At 39.2% G+C, this 23298-nt stretch overlaps 3 protein-coding genes across 3 annotated transcripts; all 3 read right to left on the bottom strand.

Moving 5' to 3' along the window:
* Positions 1-97: 97 nt before the first annotated feature.
* Positions 98-3854, bottom strand: LOC128265442 (probable serine/threonine-protein kinase yakA). The gene is made up of 3 exons (XM_053001450.1): positions 2566-3854; positions 2415-2496; positions 98-2307 (listed from the first exon to the last, which is right to left on the bottom strand). Exons 1-3 carry the CDS (start codon positions 3852-3854, stop codon positions 1021-1023), a joined length of 2658 nt encoding a protein of 885 aa, XP_052857410.1. The 3' UTR covers positions 98-1020.
* On the bottom strand, positions 3767-10992 carry LOC128265443 (translation factor waclaw, mitochondrial). Its single transcript, XM_053001451.1, has 3 exons — positions 10417-10992; positions 8755-10353; positions 3767-3912 (listed from the first exon to the last, which is right to left on the bottom strand). Exons 1-2 carry the CDS (start codon positions 10990-10992, stop codon positions 8806-8808), a joined length of 2124 nt encoding a protein of 707 aa, XP_052857411.1. The 3' UTR covers positions 3767-3912; positions 8755-8805.
* Positions 10993-11978: 986 nt separating this feature from the next.
* On the bottom strand, positions 11979-15293 carry LOC128265451 (septin-1). The gene is made up of 5 exons (XM_053001465.1): positions 15191-15293; positions 14043-14235; positions 13717-13975; positions 13197-13562; positions 11979-13079 (listed from the first exon to the last, which is right to left on the bottom strand). Exons 1-5 carry the CDS (start codon positions 15206-15208, stop codon positions 12830-12832), a joined length of 1086 nt encoding a protein of 361 aa, XP_052857425.1. The 5' UTR covers positions 15209-15293; the 3' UTR covers positions 11979-12829.
* Positions 15294-23298: the final 8005 nt, after the last annotated feature.

Here is a 23298-nt window from a genome sequence, read left to right as displayed (position 1 = left end):
AATTTTAAAGTGTTTCAAGGAACAGGTTCCCTTTTTCCATTTAATACAATGTTGACCATCTAATATTAAGCCACGCATTTAAATAAAAATCTTCATGTTTCCACTTTAAAATGAATATATTTTTGTTTGCAAATTGTTTGCGTTTTGACAAATATAGCAATAAATTACGACTATATATAAGAAATAATAATAATTAACATTTAATGAGCGTTCGGCTGTTGGTTTTGCTAATTTTGCTGTTTATCGAACGCGGCCCGATAAAAGGAGAAACTTAACAAGAAAAAAACAGAACAAGTTATCTAAATACAAAATATATAGATATATATGCGTGTGAAACTGACGCGGATTTTCTCCAGCCGTCATAATAACAAAAAAATACATAATTCGCTGCCGTCCCGACTCTCTTCTCTTCTCATCTTCCCTTTTGCTGGCTCGCTTTCTTGTTTTTACATAATATTATTGACTAAATTGTAGATCAACGAATGTCTGTTTTTTCATCTCCGTGTGGCACCACCAGCAAATAGCTTAAAGCATTGTAAGAATCGAAGAAGGGTGCTTATCTTAACTGCAAGACTATCATAATGACAATAACTTGGCGTATACATTATAATTTTTAAGTTTTCAATTGACATTTTCTCTTTTGTAAGGGAATATTCTGTCGTTAGTTTTTCTTAAAGTGATGACGACTTAAAAACAAAAAAATGATATAACAATGCATTTTAAAGAGGCTAAAACATAAAATATTTTAAACATTTCAATGGCATTCCCTTTACCCTGCTGTAGATGCTGATATGATTTACCTTTAAGGCATGCACTTCTTCTTTTTTAAAAGCTGTTATGCCATTTTTTGGGGTTGAAAAAAAAAGAGAATATTTGGATCAATTCAACAAAAATTTAAAGAAAGTAAATTTGTGTTAAATATATCCTTATCACATTACGAAAATCTTGCAGTTTGCGATGAAATCGAATTTGGGCTAACTATTTGGTGGTAATGCTGGACAGCCAGTGGTGCTGCTGGCGCTAGTTGGACTTGGTCAGCTCAGTGCGGTTGGCGGCCACTTCGGCCAGAATGAGTAGATCTGAGGTAGAGGAGGTCACGTCGAAGGCCGCCTGCGAGGAGAGCGACGAGGACGACGACGAGGAGTTCGAGGATAGCGGTGGCGAGGCCGATGACGAGATGACGGATGCGTTCATCGCTTTGGGTGCACCACTCTGATTGAAGTAGTAGCTACCGTTGATGGTCAGCGGCAGAATGGAGGCCACTTCCTGCTCGATTGCGCTAACATCGCGCCGCGTAATACTCTCCTTGCGCGCCTTGCGTCGCTGGCTGCCTACGACCTGCAGTTGTTGCTGCTGTTGCTGCTGCTGCTGCTTAATCCTTACCAAGTGCTCGCTGGCTGCAGTGGCTGCTCCTTTGTCTGTAGCAACTACTGCTCCGGCAGTAGAAGCCACTGAGCCGCCACTGGCGCTGCTTAAATTCCTCTGTTTCTTGCTGCCGCTAAACTTCTTCTTCTTTTTGGTGCTGCGCTTACGCTGCAGATAAGCATCCAAGCTGAGGGCCGGCAGCTCCTTGATCTTCTCCTCGAGATCAAAAAAACCACTGCTGCTCGACTCGGAAACGGTCCTCAGATGCTTTTGCATGGAATCGGGGCTGCTGCCTTGGCGTTCCGGTGGTGAAACGGGCGGCGTGTTTGGTCCCGCATCTAAGGGAATGTCCACGAAGTTTCCACCCATATTTCCCGCCGGTGGTGAACGAGCCTTGCTCTTCTTAGCTATAGCCGTCAATTGGCCGGAGTTGACCAGCTCCTGGTAGATCTTGCCCTTGCAGGAACGCGACGATTTCGCCTTCTTGCTGGTTGATCCACCGTTAGCCGCCTCCTCCTCGCTGGAGTTGCTAGAGTTGCTGTCCGGCAAGGAGCGCTTACTGCCATTTCCATTCGGATTGCCTCCGGGCATGTGGGCAGATAGAAACTGGCTGGTCTCGCTAAGCACCTGCTGTAGGGCGTAGTCCTTCTCCTGTACATGGACTTGCAGAAGCGAGCTCAGATCGCCCATCTGCGTTTCGTCCGCCAGCTTAAAATAGTTGCGGCGCAGCAGAGCCCGCGGTATCTCGCCTCGCTCTGCCCACTGCAGTTGCAGTGGAGTTGGCAACTGCTGCTGCTGCTGTTGCTGCTGCTGCTGATCCTCGCTGGGGATGAACAAACCAGCAGCCGTATTGCTGGGACGGGTGGCCAGCGTGCGCAGCGGCGGAGCCGGCAGTTTGTACCACTTAAAGTTGGGATTGGCGTTGAAAAAGGCGTCTTTGTTCTGCAAAACGAGTGAAATTCTCTTAGAAACCTCTATGGAGACCACGAAATGGTGGTGTGTAAAGCAAATGTGGAACCTTAGTTAAGGTAAACTTTAAAATGCCCCACCTGCTGCGCCAGATCCGTAAAGCAGTGCTTCTCCTGCTCGTCAAGTGCAGCCCACCAGTCGCCCAGTATCTTGGTAATGGCACTAAAATCGAGATAAAAAACAAAAGTCAGTTTTCTGGGAGCTCATTATTCCGCAACAATCAAAACACACCGGTTCTCCAGGGTCTTGTAGCGCTCTTTGACAATGCCGCGGTGTCGCTTGCAGAAGATTAGGAACGCATTCATGGGGCGTCGGGCATGGTGCTCTGGCCGGATGTTATCCGCTGGCTGATCCTGCTGCTGCTGCTGCTGCTGCTGATGCACCTGATGGCGATCCTGATCGTGCTCCGGCTGCGGCACAGTGACCACATCCACGTCCACATGCTCTTCGGCGGCTTCGCGACGAATGCGTGTGATCTCTTGTTGCACTGGCAACTGCACCTGGATCACCTCCTCATCTTCCTCCTCTTCGTCGAGCTCTTCCTCCTCCTCGTCTTCCTCGTCGTCGGTGTCGCTGCTGTAGTCCTGCAGCTTGGCATAGTTGTGCACATCCTCGATGCGTCGAAAGGCATTTTCTTGGTCCTCCGTGCGCTGCGGCTGAGAGTTAGCTAAGGCACTTTTTGCAGCTTCTACGGGTGATCCAGAGTTTTCTGTTGCTCTGTCTACGACTTTAGTTTCGGCTCCTCCTGCATTTGACGACTTCTCGTTGTGCACGGGCATGGGCAGCCAGCGAAGACCGCTTGCTCCTATTTGGGAAACTCCCTTTACCGCCGCAATACAACTTGGAGCACCTGTTCCAGTCCCAAGGGTTGAAGTTCCCGATCGTTTGCGAACACCCATTAATGGTACAGCTTTGCAAACTGCTCTTGAATAACTGATTGCTGATCTGGGAGCTACTGTTTGGTAGTCCATAAAACTGCCAGATTCTTGACTAATGCCAATTGCCCTTGGTGTAGCTGATTCTAGGACAGTTCCGGATCCGGTAGAAATCCCTCTGGAAGTCGTAGAAACGCCTGATTCTTGGATAACTCCAGATGGCCTTGCTCCTCCTCCTCCCAGTTTGGGAGAAAGTGCTCTGATAGATGCAGATTTGCTGAAAATGGTTGATCCTTGGATGAAACCAACTGCCCGAAGAGTTTCTGATCCTGCATCAGCTCCTGGTGCAGTAGAAAGTTCCATAAAGCTGCCTGATCCTTGGCTGCCACTTGCTGCTGCACTTGCTCCACTTGTGTTCCGCATTCTCTCATATATTTTCAGCACTTCGCCAGTGTTGTTGTTGTTGCTCATTTTTTGCTCCGCTGTTTTAAGGCCACTGTAGTTGTTGTTGTTATTGCTGCTGCTACTGCTGCTGCTGCTGCCGCTGATGTTGCTAGTGTTGTTGTTGTAGGCAAAGTGCAATTTTATTGCAGCACCTGCTGGCGTCACCTGTTGACCCCCGCCAACGCTGAAGCCGTTGATCATGATCGTTGTTTTTGTTTTTCACCTTTGTTGTCTAGTCCTGATCCTCGAACATATTACGCTAGAAGTAAGGAAAAAGTTGTGTACTTTTTTTAGTTGATGAATTTCACAAATGCAAGAAAACGGCGATGCCAATGTGGCTGGAAAAAAAAAACTAATTGGCAGCTCTGCTTTTTGTGATATTGAGTTGTTTACAAATTTCCAGAGATGACAGAGATAGAAAGAGATCAGCTGTGCGTGTGTGTGTGTGCTTGTTGTGACGCCTTTCCCTCCTTCCATCTCATTCTTTCCAATTCAAAAGTTCCTTAAACAAAAATAAAAAGCACACACACAATCAAGGCTTTCTTTATTATTATGAAATTAAAACGAAATCTTACACATACATCTGAAAAACGGTCAGTGAATACATAAGCACAACATATATTTGCAAAATAAATAAACAAAATAACAACAAAGGCAAACTCACTCAAAAAGATTCACTTCATTTTTTATTTCCAATGCTTTACAACACTCTTTGCTAACGTTAACTATAACAACTATACAGAAAGTAAATTTAGTCGGTGTGATCAATTTCTGTGTAAAATATTTTGAATATTTTGTTACCTTTTAGATAAGGTTTATATTATATCTTTTATTACTAATATGGTTCTTTGTTTTTGTTATTTTTTTAACAACGTTAAATATAAGCTTTGTCATCAATATTGATAATGTTTTATTCGTACTGCTATTGCACAATTATGTGACAAACAAAACACACAAATATAGAAATAAAGAAATGGAAAAAATAAAGACAAAAAACAAAAAAACGAAAACAGGCTACGTGTACAGCTGAGCGTAAGCTAGTGTGTGTGTGCGAAGGGGAGAGTGCTAGAAAAGAGAGTGCGAGTGCGTTGCCTTCTCTCTTTTTCACACAGTTCGCTTTGAACTTGATTAAGCCCGTTGTTGTTGTTGTTGCTGTTCTTGTTGCTTTTGGTTTCAACTTATTTGTTTGTGCGAGCAACGCACTGACGTTATTGTGTTGTTTTTTAAAGGAAAGGAAAGAGAGGGGAAGAGGATCACTTTGCCAGCGTTGCCACCTGACCCAAAAGGTAAAGTGCAGCTGTCAGCTGTTGGTTACCGTTGGCCGTCTCACTCTATCTCTTTTGCTCTCACACACACAGATGCACACGGTCAAGGCCAAGTTTTAAAAGGGGGCGGTGGGTAAAAGGGGAGGGGGTGGGTCTGTTCATAACCTTCAAACGTTTAGTTCTAGTTTTCTAGGTTAGGTTTTCAACTGCCTTCGAAATGCAATAATTTTATTCCAATTTAATAAGTAAATAAGCCACAAAATTAAACAACATGCACACACAAGCACACGAAGTTCTCCCGCATATTGAGCCCAAACACACAAACATAGAACAGCTGATGACGTTTGTTATTTTGTGCGCGTCGCCTATTTTTTAGATTTTATCGCACAAAACAAAAATCTTAAATGAAAACTGCATGTTATTGCCTTAGCATAAATAAAGCTTTGTTTAAATCGCGTATTACTTGAATGAAATTATTGCCTCGAATCGAAGACTCTGCTCTCGTTTAATTAAATTTCAATGTTGATGATGTCAAATGAGAATGAAAACTGACTGTGTTTTCTGTTTTTGTGTTTTTGTGCTGCGGCCAGAAGCAGCGACGTCGGCAGCAAAAGGCGACTATGTAGAGACGTCGCCTCGCACTATGGGCCCAAACGTTTGTAAAAACGATCTGATTTGTTTTGCGTTTGGAAATTTGGATGCAATAGATGTTACCATTTTATAAACCAGATTAAAAAAAAAAATTGAAAAAGGGTTTTTAAAATTGCTTTTAATAGCTTTTGTGCACATATTTTTTCATAATTATGATTTATTGTACATATTTGATTTATTTATTTAATAATGCGAAGTTTTATAAGCAATAAAATTAAAAAATATTTTGCAATTTCTATACATAAAAAAATGGGGAACTTAAGTTAATAAGCACTTTGTTTTGATTTAAGTTCGAAATTAAATACCACTATGGCCCAGGGTGCCTCTCGTCGCTGCTGACGCTTTATTGCGCGCAGCAACAACATTGCTACAGCGAAATATTTTATTTTACTTTTTCTTTCTGCAGGCGCCCCTCTGTATTTTCGCGTGTATGTGACTCCCCACATCCGCAACGCATCCACATTCACATCCACATTCACACACACACGTCTGTCTCCAAAAACAATAACAAAGTAACCATTTGCCGAGTGGGAGAGAGGGAGTGCAGTTGTCTTTGTTGCACTTTCTGCGCTCGCTCAGCTGTTTTTCATTTGTTGTTGTTACTGGGAAAATCGTACATAGTGAAACTTATTTAAGGGGGATTTACAAAAATTAAAAACTGTTTATAAAACTCTATACATATGTACCATATTTAAAAATTGAATAAAATAATTGTACAAAATTGACAAGAGTATTTAAAAAAAAAAATTAAAATGACATGGAAGAAAGAAAACGGCGATAAAAAATTATTGATTTACAGTTTTTTGAAATGCATAATTAAAAATAAATGGTAAGGATTATGGGACAAATCTAAGTTAAATAGAAATAGTAAATAAAGGTCATGAGAACAAAATCATAAAACAAAAATGAAGTAGTAAAAGAGGTCTCAGAAAATGATTAGACTACACAAATAAGAAAAATACCCACACTCCACTTTTCCCCTTTTTTTGCAACAAGTTGATCGACAAATTGCAATATTGGTGTGTGCGTGTATGGGGATACTATATACACTATATTTGTATGTACATCCACCCCCCAAACCGATTGCCGTGCTTTTTTATTGCATAACCACATTTAACAGTTTTGCTCGAACGGTTGCCGATTCGGTTTGTTTGCAATTTGCATTTTTGCCCAAGCCAGGGGCAACAACAATGTTATTGTTTTTCAAGGTCACACACACACACATGCGCATGGGGATGAATGGCAGAACAACAACCCACCCACCGCCACCCCCCGCAATTTACCACCCACCACACAACGGTTCAGGTTTGGAGGTTCACTTCGGTTCACTCTCTTCTCCTCTCTCTTGTCGGTTAAGAGAGCGACACAAGCAAGCCAACAAACTGACTATCTCACACACACAGTGAATTTTCGATATAGTGAACCAACTGTTCTTCCCGTATATGAAAGGTTTCAAAACAATACAGACCCTCTTATGTTTGAAAGGGAGCTAAAATACTTTTTTGTCCAATGGGTTAATCCATAACAATTATAGAGAAAAATTTGAGACAAGTGCGTTAAAATAGCTTTTTAAAAAAATATTTACAAATACAAATTTGTGTATTTCTGTGAAATCTTGATCTTATGTTATTTTAAAAAATTGAATTATTAATTAGCTAAAAAAAACAAGTATTTAAGTTATTAAGCTTTATTAGCTTATTGTGAAAAATGTAAGTACACTGAGCTCGTTTTTTTTTTAATTTTTAACCAATTTAAGTAATATATAGATAATAAAATAATGTCTTGCTTGAAATTTATAGTTATTTTGTAAATTTGTTTTTCGTAATTCAAAAATCGAATTTAGCTAGAACTTAAAGCTATATCTGTATCTGAAGGATTAAACAGAGGGCTCACTCTTCAGGGCGTTTACTGTATTTACGTATGAATTTGGGGCGGCGGGATGCCGTTATGCACTATATCTAGCTCTCTCTCTCTCTCTCTCTCTCCTTGTCTCTATCGTCTTTGTGTACGATTGCATGTGTTGCTTGATGCCAGTTTTCAGGGTCAGGGAAATTCGATTTTTGTGTATGTCTGCCTGTCTCTGCTTCTTCTTCTTCTTCCTTGTGGCTTTCCTTCTGCGCGAGACCTACTAACAACAACTATACTGCCAAGGCCAAAAATAAGTGAAGTAGAGAACCCCCTAAAAAAAATTTATAAAATTGAGTCCTAAATACTCTTTTTTTTGTGAAAACAAAGATTTGTAAGGTCCATGTGAATGGAAGAACAAAAATAAATAATAAAAAACAATACGATAATAATGCTTTAAATATCAATAAAAAAAAAAACATAATTTTATTATTAAAAATATTTAGTAACAAGTTATTTATTTAATATAAAATAAGGAAAGTTTGCTTTAATAAATATGTGTTTTTTTCTTTTTGCAGAAGTAAAGAATGTAAAGTAAGAAATGAGACATATTTGATTTTGTTACTGATCAAATACTTTTTTTTAAATATTCTTGAAATAAAAACTAACCGACAACTTAATGGCTGCATTTTCAAAAACACACATTCCCCCCCAAAGTGCACCAAAAATGGAAAGTTCCGTCTACCGGTTTTGTTATGCGATAGTTTTAGTTTAGTTCTGATGTTAATGAACTTTGAAAATGGGGCGTTGCACGGCCACGCCCAACTCAACGACCGCATAATTATAAGACGGAATTGTTCTATTTTCAGTACAGAACCCAAACAATGATAAGACATATCGCAATAACCGCGGAAACTGGAGAGCACAATGGGGGCAAGTGAAAAGCCCACAACGATAAGAGGCAGACCATTCCTGAGATATTTGTTAGCCGATACAATAAATATACAAATAGGCTATAGGCAAACATTTACTTTTAAGTGAGCAACACAAGTTTCAACATGTTAGATTGATTCATTTCTACGCAATATATGACTATAAAATAAAGTACTAAAACTAAAAATTAACTTAAAAAATGTTGATAATTCGATGAATGAAATATAAGTCAGTTCTTAACAAAGTTTAAAAGTAATAAAGGAAGTTTCAAGGTAAAGATTTGGTTTATGTTAATCCCAGCATTTTAAAACTTTAAATTCAATAATTAGGATTCTTTTTATAATAAATAATTATAAACAATTGTTTGATTACAAACAAAATGTATTGAAATAACAACAATCACTTACCTAAATTGGCAACAAACAGTTTTGCGATGGGAAATTCTGGCTGGGATTCTCCTACCGCTTGAGCACATTAATAAAGGTCTCGTGCGGCACGCGGATGTTGGCAAACATGCGCATCTTCTTCTTGCCCTCGGCCTGTTGCTTGAGCAACTTCATCCGCCGGGTGACATCCCCTCCGTAGAGCTTGGCCGTCACATCCTTGCGATACGCCTTGATGGTCTCCCTTGCGAGCACTTTGCTACCTATACACGCCTGGATAGCGATCTGCACCATCTGCTTTGGTATGAGCTCGCGCAACTTGAGAACCATCTGGCGGGCCACACTCGTGGCCTTGGAGACATGGACAATGCGACACAACTCCTCTACGGGCTTGCCGTTCAGATGAATATCCAAACGCACCAAATGGGACAGATGATAGCCGTGATCCTCGTAGCTGAAACTAGCATATCCCGAACTCATCGACTTTAGCCGATCGTGGAAGTCAAGGATGATCTCGCTCAGCGGCAGGACGTATTTCATCAGGATACGCGTTTCGTCAATATTCACTGAGCTCTGCTGCAATCCCCGTCGCTCCACACACAGCCCGATCACCTGGCCCACATAATCCGTGGGCGTAATTATCGTACCCAAAACCAAGGGTTCATAGTACTCCTTAATGCAATGCGGTTCCGGAAAGAGAGCAGCATTGGATATATCCATGGTATCGCGTCCCTGCTGACGGATCATCTTTGGATTGCTCAACACCAAACGATATGTGACCGATGGCGCTGTGATGATGGGTTCGGCGCCATGCTCCTGCTCCAGTCGCTGACAAAAGACCTCCATGTGCAGCAGACCCAGAAAGCCTAAGCGCCATCCTTGACCCAAAGCCGGACTGGAGTCGACTTTTACAGTGACCGCCGAGTCATTGAGGATCATCTTGTCGATGGCACTGCGCAGGGCCACGTGTTTGGACTGATCGGCAGGAAAAACTCCAGCGAAAACAATCGGCTGTTGCGGACTATAGCTTCCTGCGGCGCTCGCCGCTTGGTTCTTCAGGTGTATGGTGTCGCCCACGATAGACTCCTTGCTGTTCCGCATATTGCAGGCAATCAAACCCACTTGACCAGCCGATAAGCCGGGAACTGGACACTCTGCTGGTCTCAACACAGAGATGCTCTTTACGGGGTACACCTTCTTGGTGGCCAGCGACTGGATGTCCTGGTTCTGCTCTAGCTTGCCATTCAGCACATAAATCAGGTTTAGAGCCCCGCGGTACTTGTCGAACCAGCTGTCGAAGATTAGGGCACGAAAATCGCTTTCCCGCTGAACCTGTGGCGGGGGAATCGTTTCAATCACACGTTCCAGCACCTCGGATACTCCAGTGCCCAATTTGGCGGACACGCGCAACACCTCGTTGGGATCAATGCCAAAGAGCAGTTTCATATCCTGGCAAACTTGATCTGGATTGGCGTGCTTGATGTCGATCTTATTGAGCACAGGGACTACGGCCAGCTGACGCTGCTTGGCCAGGTGGTAATTGGCCACGGTTTGGGCCTGGACACCGTGACAGGCGTCCACCAGAAGGACAACGCCATCGCAAGCAGCCAGCGAGCGGGAGACCTGGGGAATCGACCTAGAGGATTAGCATGTGAAGTACATTAAGACTTGTGATTCAGGACCGACCTCATTGGAGAAATCCACGTGACCGGGAGTGTCTATCAGGTTGAGGAGATACAGCTGCCCCTTGTGTCGATGGAATATCGAAGCGGTCTGAGCCTTGACCGTTATTCCGCGTTCCCGCTCCACTTGGAGGCTATCCAGCACCTGGTGCTGCCCAGCATTCCGGGCAATGGCCCCCGTAAGCTCCAGCAGCCTGTCAGCCAGTGTGCTTTTGCCATGATCCACGTGCGCAATGATGCTAAAGTTCCGGATGCGCTGCACCGGCATGCAACTGAATTCACGCAGAAGCTCGGCCTGCGAAGGTTCCACCACTTTGGTCACGGGCTCCTCCGTTTTGGCGGCTTCGGCCTTGACCCCAATCGTGGTGCTCAGGCTGCGGGCGGGGGAATCCCTGGATCTGGCCACCAGCCAGGCGGAGTGTGGGTTACCACCGGCACGTTGCAGCAGCCAGCGGATTGAAATCGTTCGGATCATGGCTAAATTTACATTTTTTTTACCGGCAAAGCTAAAAAAATTTGTTACCGCACACCATGTGCGCGGTGTGACCGTGCGATGGCAAAATACCAAGAAAAAAAACATTAAAATACATTTATTAATATATTTGTTTGGTATAAGAATTTGCTTAAATTAATAATTTTCATATTTCCAGATAAAACAACTTAGAATTTAAGATATATTTTTTATAATTAAAAAAGACCTGTCAAAAGAATTGTAAATAAGCAAAAAATCATGGTTGTACCTCCGAAAAGCCCAGACATCCGATCGCGTATAGCATTTTACGGAATCCATATATTTTGGGGCCCTGATTTCGAAATTTCTTGGAATTAAAATTGTAAAAACCTTTATTTATTTCATTATAATATCTACCACTATTGTAATTTTTTTTTTTGTTATTGTTCATATTTTAGCAGATATTGACGAAAAACAAAAATAAACGGTATTTTATTATTTTTTCAAGAAATTCTTTTTGTTGCCAACTTTGTCCAAATTATTTGAAATCCGGGCCCTATATATATAAAAATATCAATATGATAGATGTCTTTCAAAGAACCCTGGGCTGCACTGCGGTTGTTTACCACAAACCCAAATTTTTTTTTCGAAGAGGCGTTGAAGACAGGATGCCACGCCCTTAGATGTCAATATTTTTGGAGGATATTTTTTAACGATCTTCAGTATACTCTTCAGTACAAATTCCAAGATGCATGTAGATTTTGTACTTTGCAGCAATGACAAAGAGGACCCAGTTTAAAATAGGAAAAACAAAAAAAAATGAATTCATAAGTAAAAATTGCATTCACAATTAATTATATTTTAGTAACTTAAAAACCATTTAAAATAATCAATGTACATAATCGTTTTTTTATTTTTTTCGAAAACTAAAAAGTAGCAATATAATTAGTAAAAAAAAATGTTTTATTGACATGAAGAATTATTTTTTAATCCCATTTCGATACCAACCAAAATTGGTTAGAACGAATTTCTGGAAATTTCACCCCCAAAAAAACTTGACCTTAATTCGAAACCCATTTGCCCAACCATGAAAAGAAAAGCACGAGACGGGCTGGTTTACAAATTGTATAAAAAGCATACATATATATGTATTCATAGAGAAATATATTGGGTTAAAAAAGTCTTCATATACATAATAAAAGAGATTTCACATTTTGGTTTTTGTTTCATCCGTTCGAGGATAGCGCTTTTTAGCGAGCAGCCTTTCAAACCGAGTTTCTACAACGAAACATGGAATCCTGGGACCGCCTAGGAAGGGTTCACTGCTTGTTGAATCAGATCGTGCTTAGGAATCGGGCGGCACTGTGGGATAACGCCCTATGGTAGTCAAGTTAAATCGGAATAAAAGGCTGCTACGCACATATAGTATAACCTAAACAAATCGCTCGCTTTGAGACTACACAGAAGGTAAACAGATAAAAATGAATCAACATACAATATAAATCGGATTGGATTCGCTTAGCCTAAATGCAGAGTACAATAATAATCCATTGTTAATCGTGTCTAAATACATAGTAGGAATATAGTTGTTTTCGTGTGTTTCGCTTGATAGGAGTGATATGAAGTGAGTTCGCTGATGGTAGTTTTTTGTTTTTTTTTTTGTTTTTGATGGAGCAATTGCATTGCAGACGTTTTGCATACGCGGCAGGTGTATGTTGTTTATGTGTATAAATTTATATGTTGTGTATACCTAAATCCTACGAATATATGTATATATGGAGAATGCGAAATTAATACAGAATACTTAGCGCCCGTCGTTTCACAATTGAGAGTAGAATTAAAGCGCGATCGCAACGAAAAACTGCGTACAAAATATATGTTGTGTATATGTATATATACGACTTGAGTGTATAACTATAGATTGCCGCCTCCGCTCAGCGCGTATATCCAAAATATACCCGCCTATTCATTGCTGGGCCTGCATGCGTGCCTGCATCTGGGCGAGCATCTCCTGCATGCGACGCAGCTCGGCCTCCTTCTCCTGCAGGATGCGGTCCTTCTCGCCGAGCACACTATTGGCCACCACCTGTGAGTTGCTGTCCCGCTCCGGCTTCACGCCGTTCTCCTTGCCCTTGATGCCCTTGGCCAGACGGTCGGAGCGGTAGTTCTCATAGTGCACCTCCTGCGTCACCTCCTGCAGGTCCTGCATGTGGGTTCTGTTGGCCAGAAGGATAGCAATCAGTTAACAATTGTAATTAAAACGGAAAAAAAACAACACTTTTCTATAAGTGGTTTTCTTTCCCAAAGGGAATTTTTCCCATCGAACCACTTACATCAGCATGGTGCGCAGCTTGATGAAGTCGCAGTGATCGGGATTCTCCACCTCGACCACACCCCATGGATAGAGACGACCGCGCACCTTCTTGCCCTTGACCTCGAGCAGAGTGTTGGCGCCGCAGACGGCAAAAGGCACAGCTTCCTTCAGTTGCTTCACCTGCTCCTTGTAGTCCTCATCCTCATCGGAATCACAGTCTGGCAATGGATAGATCTTGATGCCGTGGCTCTCGATCTCCTGCATGATGCGGCACTTTAGGCGCAGGATCTCCTTCTTTGTGAGGCAATCAGCCTTGGCGATCACGGGCACGATATTAACCTTAGAGTGCAACTTCTTCATGAACTCCACGTCGAGAGGTTTTAGGCTGCAGTTTAAGTAGAGTAATTATAAAAATAAATGTATGTTTAAGGTAAAAATAACAATCTAAATTGGCAAAATTTTTGCATCCAATTTGAGTAATCCATTTTATTTGGGCCTGGACTAAGACCTTTTTAAAGGGCAAGAGAAGGCGTACTCACCCATGCCCAAAGGGCGATATAAAGTAGAAACAACAGTGAATACGATTGTCCACAATGTTGCGTCTGTTGAGGCCACTTTCGTCGCGCAGGAAGCGCTCGTATTGCTCATCGATGTACTCGAGTATGGCGCCAAAGCTGTTGGAGTTGTCGATGGCATCGCCAAATCCGGGTGTGTCCACCACCGTCAGCCGCAGCTTGACGCCCCGTTCTTCGATTTCCACCGTCGATGCCTCGAGTTTAACCGTCTGCTTTTGTTTCTCTGTAAAAAGTAAAGGTTCATTCAAATAAATAATACAAACAGAGACTTAAACAATGGCCGCGCCCACCTATGGCATCCGGAATGATTCGCTCGGGATAGAGATCCGTGAGGAAGAGGCTGTTGACCAGCGTGGACTTGCCCAGCCCGGATTCGCCCACCACCATTAGGGTGAACTCGAAGCCCTTCTTCACGGACTTGCGATGCACCTGGTTGGGCAAGTTGGCAAAGCCAACATAGCCAGGCGTCTCGATGCTGGAAAACTGTAAGAAAAAAAAAAAAACAATGATCTTAAAGAAAATGTTTTTTTGGCAGGTAGTCTTTGAAGAAAAAGTTGTTAAATGAGTTTCCTTAACTATACAAAACCCAAAAAAAAACGTCTGCCAGCCAAAAAACGCGTTCGTCAGATCTTAGTAAAATTAGAGTTATCCCAGTTAGTCAAAACTTTATAAAATCCACGAAAGAGACAACAAGCTTTCGACTTGAAGAGTTTATCTTTTAGATACAACACTAAGCATATTTACCCAGAAATATGAACTACCTTCTTTAAGAATTCCTTTGTTTTAAGAAATAAGTGTTGAAACCTAGTTTTAAGAATTCCAAACTATGAATAATTCTATTTTAACTTTTTTGTTCATCAGGCTATAAGCAGATCTTCGGCATTATCTTTTAAGGGTATTCAATGTTATATAGGGCTAGTCTGGTGGTTAGAGTTTTGGGTCTTAGAAAGCGATTGTTTGACTTGATTTGCATGCCCATCACGCGCGGTGGAAATTTCTCTTGGGTCTCCAAAACAATTGGCACCCATTTCTCCTGCCATATCTTCGGATCAATGTATGATGTTATGTGGGTCACAGGCGACCGAGACAGAGAGAGAGAGAGGGAGAGGGAGAGAGGGAGAGCGAGGAGGTCCCGGAAACAAAGGAAGAATGTTGACGCCGCCGGCATGTTGTGAATCACTTGATTTCCATTCCCATTTCCACTTCCAAAATCCAGCCGAGTGAACGAACACGGAGGAATGAGTGGGGGAGGAGGAGCGGCCGATAAACGGACGGACGAGTGGAGGAGCGGCAAACAAATCAACAGCGGCGCCGGAATCGGCTTCGTCGGCATCGCCGGAATGCAATCTATGTATATACACTGGTGGCACGCCCACTCATCGCCGGATTCATCCGGACCTCCAATCGACACTTGGACAAATACGCAGCGGCTACTCACGCCCTTTGTATCGGCCATTTTAAAATAAAACACGAAACGAACGAAGAAATCAACGTAATGACGAACAAAAGCAGTAGAGGTGGTGGAACATCGATGAACAGCGATGTCATCGATTTGTTGAAAATCGATGTTTGATATCGATGTTTGGCACATCGATATTTTCCACCTCTACTCTGCCGCAGTGCTGCCCACTCATCATCGTGATTTAAAATTTCTGTTGGAAAAATGACGATTTAACATTGCCGTTACAAAAACTACGATTTTGAAGTTCAATCTTTGAATAAAACTGATTCAACTCACGATTGCAATCGTTACAATCGATTGTATAGGAATATGAATGCTCTCACTTTAGCTGTCCAAAAATATCTGGAATACTTTTAGGCTTTGGGAGCTAGCTATTAGATCTAAGCTTTTTCTTATAAATAATCTATTTTATTATAAAATAATCTATTACCAGTTAAGATTTAATATACAGTTTTTTATTTATTAAACAAAAAAATATGTTTCAAAAAGTTCAAACTTAACAATATTATGTTGAATACATTAAGTACTATAAACTAATTAAAATGCTATTAAAACATTTGAGAAAATTTCATAATTTGACCTACTTCATATTATAACATAGTAATTGTTATAAACTTCTTAAGATAGATTCAACAACTTTTAAGAAAATTGTGATTCTAATTTTGGTTGTATTACGTTATAATATATTTTATAACTCAAATTGTTTATCAATATGTCTTACTTAATCAATTGTGTAAAAGCTTAAGTGAGATCTAGGTAAACTCTTCATATAATTACCAATACGAACCTCTCTAGGTAGTCACATCAAGTGTGAGCTTTTCTGGCATGGGCACATTCCCAATGCCCATGTCAAATTTGTTTACTTGGCAAAAACAAGCCAAAACATTGGCCAGCCCCCAAAAATGACGACTACAGGGCCTTATTTGGGTGGGTCAAGGACGTGCTGGACTTTGATCCGGGCACCCAGTTGGCCAATAACTAAGGGGAGTTCCTCGGTATATTTCGCACTTGAACGTGCCGACAGTTGATATTTGGCCAAATGGGAATCGAAATATAAATAACAGAAATGGAAACCAAAAGGTAGATGGCCAAAAACCCTTTTGATTAGACCACCCTGAACCGGTTGCCCATTTGGACTTGTTGTTGTTGCTGTCTTCGCCACAATTGAAATCAGTTAACCAGAATTCAGCAAAAACCGATTGCCAAATATACCGATTGTCAGCAAGAGCCAAGCCCCGATACGATTTATAGTATGTAGCTACCATATACATACCATATACCATATAGCCTTGGCATGCCAACGGAGTTGCTGAAGACAGCACACACAGTCCAAAACAATCCAATCCAAAGAAAAAATTGTTTCACAGATGGGTCAGCAGAAAAGCCATCGAAAGAGAACAAATCTTAACCAGTTCAAGCCCAGAATATTCTGGTCCGACCCTTAAATGGCAAACGAAGTCCAGAAATAGAATTGCGTACCCGTCTTGATTAGCATATTCCAGCAAATCTGCTTAATCATTATTTATGCATAAATTTGAGGTATTTGTTGATTTGATTACCCATACTTGAATTTTCAGTGACTGTTCGATGTCTTATTTAAATAAGAATCTGCTAACGCGCGATGTTAATTGAACAAGTAGAAACAGAAAGTACATATGTAGTTAAACGGAAAGTTAACTCTTAATGGAAATCGGTTCTTACCTGTCAGCGCTTTTAATGGATGATGTGTTTGGTTACTCAATAAATAATATTACCCATTAGGCATTGGTTTCTAGGGAATCACTTTAATGCAAAGTATGGTGAGTAAATAAAGCTTATACCTATGTTCGGTATTTTTAAATGTATTAATAAATTAATAAGAATATTTAAGATTTCCAAATATTAAAATTTAAAATTTATATACGGAATTTCTTAATAAATTTTACTTGTTAAAATTAAAACTAACTATTTCTTTGTAAAGTACACTTGAAAATAGGTTATCTAAGAAAACAAGAGTATTAATATTTACTCCCAAATATTTACCTGGTTTATTATACTTATTATTAAGTATATTTAAGTATATTTAAGTTTATTTAAGTATATTTAAGTATATTTAAGTATATTTAAGTATATTAACGATACACAATGGGTACTAATAAACTTTTAAATCAATTGCTAAAGAAACTATAGATATACTAAAGATCTAGAGAATGCCAGCACTTCTTTGTGTTTTTTTTTGGTTTTTTATAGCCAAACCTGACCTAAAAAAAACCATAAGTTCTATATAATAACTTGTCCAATCCAAAAGAATCGAAACATCCCCATTAAAACTACTCTCTTTATGCAGATCAGATTGGATCGAGCCCAAAACGTTTTTAAATCAATTCAGCCTGAATTCATTGGCCCCAAAAAAAAAAAAAAAACACGTGTCAATGACTTGAGTAAACGTTGGCCAACCTCGACCACACAGACCCCCATTTTACCCACTTAGAATGACTCGGCACTATATATACGTATTATATATATAGTGTAGTATAGTATAGTTTAAAATCAGGTGAATAGGAAGAGTTAATGGGCGGGGCTGGCGTTAGGCCTCACCGACTGCTATTTGAACTATATTCGAGGAACTGATTTCTTGATCGATGGATGAGTCGTCGTTTTTTGTTTTACCACGCCCCACTGCTTCGCCGACTTCCGGGCAGATAGTCCCAATTTACGATTTACTTTCCCATGGAGATGGGAATTCAGATGTGGGTGCAGCCATCTCAGATATTTCGACTTCATGTCTTCAATTAAATTTATGCAAATGCAGAGACTAGTTTGGCATCAGTTCCCCACCCCATCAATCTAAGTCCGAAAACATTCGTTTTGGCAAACAACTTTCGGAACTTTGACCGGAGAGGAGAACTTAAACATTGAATATCAATTCTTGTTCACAGATTCTTTGGTCAATGGTCAATTCTGGCAATGTAAACACACATACTGTGTTTTAGTGCTTTTATGGCCGGGCCTTGAACTTGCGAAAGAGGGAAGGGAGGCTGATCTCGAGTCATCGCTATGAATTGGCCAAAAGCAAACAGACAATCGTGTCCATATGAGCGTGGCTATGTGCGGACAGCACGCGACGAAGATATAGGGTCATCTGGTGGTTCAGAAAAAATTATAGTGTTTTTCAACCCAATTTGTACCAAATAAAAATGTAAATGCTTTATATAAGTTCCAAATAGAACTCAAACTTTAAACGTTGGTTTGCTATTGTAAAACTTTACCAAGTCTTTAATATATATTTGGTCAGAGACCAACTTAAATTTAAATAATCAAGTTTCTGTAGGGTGAAACATATAGAATTACTTTTATTAAAATGTTGTATTAGTACAATCATATGTGTATATTTACATAGTTTATAAGGGTGTACTAGTTTTTTTTTTGAGTGCAGGTTGTGAATAATAAATTTCCCTTTAAATTTATATATAGATAATTTATTTTATATAATAAAACATATAACAACGTGTAATGAATATTATTAAAACATCTTTATTTTAAGACTCAAGTGTTGGTCATAGTTCGGTGTAAATAATCTAATATTCGTTAAACTATAAGTACAACCAACATCTGAGTTTGCAATGTATCTCTATGAAACGCACTGTACGCACTGTACAATCTGCGGTTCGCTGGGATTTGGTCGAGGCGTAAAATACGCGAACATAAATCGTTTTTACGGCATCTAAATTGTGGCCCGGTCTTCATCTTTCGGTTGGCTGCTGTTAGTTGTTCGTATTTAGCTGTTCGCTGTTGTCGCCGCTTGTACAATGTGGATTTAGTTATTTAGTTATGGACATACGAGTACAAGTACAAGTGGCTATGGAGGTAATTCTGGTAATGTGTGCTCCACGTCGACTTCCTTGTTCTTTGGCCACATTTATGATACATCGAGTCACTTTAAATTGTAAACGTACCTTTTATTGTGAAGCACTTGTGTTAACTTCCTTAAAATCGTAATACCAGAACTTCAATTAGGGCGGTAAAATACAATAATGGTAACAATTAAGCCACAGAATCGACGAACTACGCGAAGGGGAGTTTTCAATGATTCAATATCAGGGTTGAATTGGAGGTCTTTTCCTCATTGAATTTAGTTTTTTATTATTTACATTGTATTTTTTTTTTTATTATTTTGAGTGTTTAAGAAATAGAAAAGCTGAAAGGGTAGATTAGTAAATATTAAAGCTAAGGAGACAAACATTGTTGTATTTAGAATTACTAAGAACTAATTAACGAAGCTCCACTTGTGTTTACATAATTAATTTATCGCGGGTATTAAGATGTGCTTGAAAATAACTTCATTTACTCATTTATAAATATGGTTTAACAACTTTACAACTTTGTTATGGATACTTTTTCATATGTCGCGTGTAAATTGTTTAAACAAGAAAAATGATTCAAAGACTATCAATCACTATTTAAATTTTAATTGGTGGCCAGTGCCTTCCTCAATGATCTTCTGACCACCTGTAGAATAAAGTTCGCTGGACTCTTTGAAAGTTGTTTTTTCGGAGCATAAACCTGTATAATCTGCCCTCAGGTGCTGCAAATTTGATGATTGTGGGCATTATGCGAGTTAATTGCTCATTAAATTCATGCATTAAACAAATTTAAATCAAAATTCACAACCACAACTGAGACTTAAATAATGTTGAAAGGGAGAATGCCGGGCAGATTCTTAAAATTTAATTATATTTAATTACGCAGTGCGATTTGAATTTGAACTTTAGCATTAGTTCAACTCGTTAATTGGACAAAGAGCCATTAAGCTGAAAACTTAAAAAAAAAAGTACGAAAAAAAAATCCATAAAGTAAACACGAATTAAACATTGCAATGTGGATAGATGGATGGATGGATGGATGTCCGGTGGGTTGGCCGGTTTTTGGTTTTCGGGCCTGGCTCAATCCGAATTAGCCAAGCTCCAATGCCCTTCGAGCAAACAAGACACTTAGCTTGGACCTGGGCTATCAGCCAAGAGCCATCGACATCGACATCGACATCAACATCGGCATATGCATATATCGTGGCCAACACAAAATACGAAATGTACGACAAAGAAACTGTTTAAAATTCCGTATACAAATCGTTGCAGTGGCCGCCGTTGAAAGCGAAATTGAAGTCGAAATCGAAATTGAAAACGAAAATGGGTTACAACTACCAAGGTCGCTGCAGGAGTTGAAAGCCAAAGCGAAAGCCAAACGAATAGTGGGCGGGGCAGGTTGAAGAGGCACCCTATGCAAATACACGGAAAAAATTAAAAAAGTTAAGTGGCTTATCAAAAACAATTGTTTCTATGAACATAAATTTGAAAAAATTTGTATTCAAAGCTTTGAACAAAATCAATGGCTTTAGATCATAAGTTTATTTAACTCAAAGATCTTTTAAACACAATAATAATTTATTATATTTAAAACAAATGAATCTTGTTGTGTTATCAATATTATGTCTTTTTCATTTTATAATTTAAAAATTTATAAAATTAAAAATTTATAAATTTAAAAATTTATAAAATTAAAAATATAAAAATGTGTTTACACTATAATTTAATATTAGAAAATTTGAGGATTTATTAAAATAAATCAAATTAAAATGTAAAAAAATATGGCCACAAAAAGGTATGAAATGTATTTTAACTAAATATAATACATATTAAACCTCATTAATGTGTATTTTTCAGTGCAATGTACATAACGCAATACCCTCTCACCACTGCAGCAAAACAAAAGACTTAGACAAGACACAAACTTGATCGGCATCATCATTATCATCCCCATTTATGATCACCATCACCATCACCACCAACATCATATTATTCACCGAAATGCATAGGCGAATGCAGGGGCTATTCGAGTCACATTCAACCCATTGACTTCCCACGACGGCCTAACAAAAGTGGATCTTTGATTGGATTGGAAATCCCAAAAATGGAAAAATATGCGTGTGTCTAATGCAATCTAAGCATCGGCTATTTGTTCATATTTATCAGTGATTAAATGATTTTTTATGTTTATTGTTATGGACCAACGCAGCAAAGCGTAAGCTTCTTTTAACAATTATTGAGAGACTTCCTTGGCACTTCATCAATATTCGATTAAGTATTTTACTTGGATTTATTGACTGCAAAATTTAAGCATATACATATGGGGATTATAAAAAATAGTTAAAAGAAGAATAATATTCAAAAAGTTTTTAACTCAAAGATATATATATATTTTTTAATTTTTAAAAATTATTTTAATATTGTTACCCTAATTGGTTTTATTTTTATTTCTAATAACTTTTTTACTACTCATATTTTGTCTTGCATTATCTCGCAATTCTCTTTTGCCAAACATCTTCAATTAACTGTCTTTTTTATACGGCATTTATTTTCATTGGTTTTTATTTTAACTATTTTTATTCTCTTTTTTACGCGTTCTAAATAACCGAATATCTTTATTGGCACTAAATTTGCATGACTGACTTTGCATTTTCTTTACACTATTTGATGTTTGCTTTGCAACGTCGTGTTTCGTGTGCATTTCCACGTTATTTGTGTTATTTGTATTGTTTTGTGGCACCGTGTTTGCCTCGCAAACATTTGTACATGCAAACAAATGTAGACATCGTGTTATCAGTACGTATACGCCTAGTTGGTCTTAGCCGATCCACGAGCGTTGCCATCGCGCTGATGGGTTTGATCTTTCGCCATTGATCGCTGATCTTTGGATGTCGCTTCGCAAGTGTTGCTGGTGCATGTTGGACACAATATTTGGAAAGAGCTCTTTGTTTGGCGGGTGGGACAGTAACCGGTTCGAGTGCAGCATTAAATATTAAATACGAAGGGAAGAGGGCCCATCCCCTCTGATGTTTGCCCAAGCAAACAAGAATTCTAGATGGCTAATGGAGCTAGAGTTAGACGGCGAAATTCGCACGAAATGCCAAAAAGCCAAGACGGCAACATTTCAATTGGCCAAGCGCCCAAACGGCCAAACGCAAACTTCAAAAACTTGCCCAATTGCCAAACTGCAGTCAGTCAGTTAGTCAGTCAGTTAGTCAGTCAGTCAGCCACTTTTGTCGAGCCGCAAGTCAAGTGTTGCACGTTGCCGTTTGGACGTTGGTTGTTGCCTCTTGAAAAATAGCAGCAGGCAACGTGCAACTTGGCCTGTTAATGAGTCGCCGTCGACGTTGGTTGTTGGTTCCGCGGAACCAAACTCGCTCTGATTGCCACAGGCCCCTCAAACTGACATGGCCAAAACGATAGCCATATAGCCATAGCCACAGCGTCAGTCAGAAAAAAAATACTCGATTCAATTTTACTAGCAATTTAAAGTTTTTGTTAATTCCTTATCGAAAATATATAGTTTTATGAAATGATTTTTTCTTTTTACGTCAATATCCTTAATAATATAAAATAACTCATATATTTTTTTTTTGTTTTAGTTTATTCTGTTTATTAAGTCAAAAACGAAAAATATTTTGTCGGATATTACTATTAAAAATATTTTTAATTTTATGTAAACACCTAGTAGTAAATTTCCTATTCAACCAGACTACGTATAAATCCTTAAACATTTTGATCCTCGAAATTTTTATATGTTTATTCTACAATGTAAAATAGCTATATAGAATATAAACAAATGTTTTTGTGCATTTATTTTTTTGATTGAATTTTTTTTCTTTTATTATTTTAAACTTCTTACAGTGTAGGATCATAGCTGCAGTCGCAAAGTCAATTGCCACATTCTTCCTTTTGGCCACCCGACGAAAGAGAATGGTTATTTTCGCTTTCCCAGTAAATCTTGTTTGTTGAATGGCTAGTTTGGTTCACATATATTTTTCGCAATGGTTTATTCATTTAAATATTCTCTTCATTTCTAAATTTATTTAATTGCACTACCTGATATATGTTTGCCAGCTATACAATGATAGAAGAGCAATATATTATTTAGTCCGCCTTCAAGTTGTGATGAAATTGGATTATTTAATAGTATTTAGGTTGTTAATCTTTTATTTCATAAGAAAATTAGAATTGAATAATGGATTGAATAGCTTTATAAATTGTTTTAATTTTCGTTTAATA

This window comes from Drosophila gunungcola, unplaced genomic scaffold, assembly GCF_025200985.1.
Source record: "Drosophila gunungcola strain Sukarami unplaced genomic scaffold, Dgunungcola_SK_2 000125F, whole genome shotgun sequence".
Taxonomy (NCBI): domain Eukaryota; kingdom Metazoa; phylum Arthropoda; class Insecta; order Diptera; family Drosophilidae; genus Drosophila; species Drosophila gunungcola.
The sequence above is the reverse complement of the archived record's forward strand: the minus strand, read 5'-3'. Positions and strand labels throughout refer to the sequence as shown.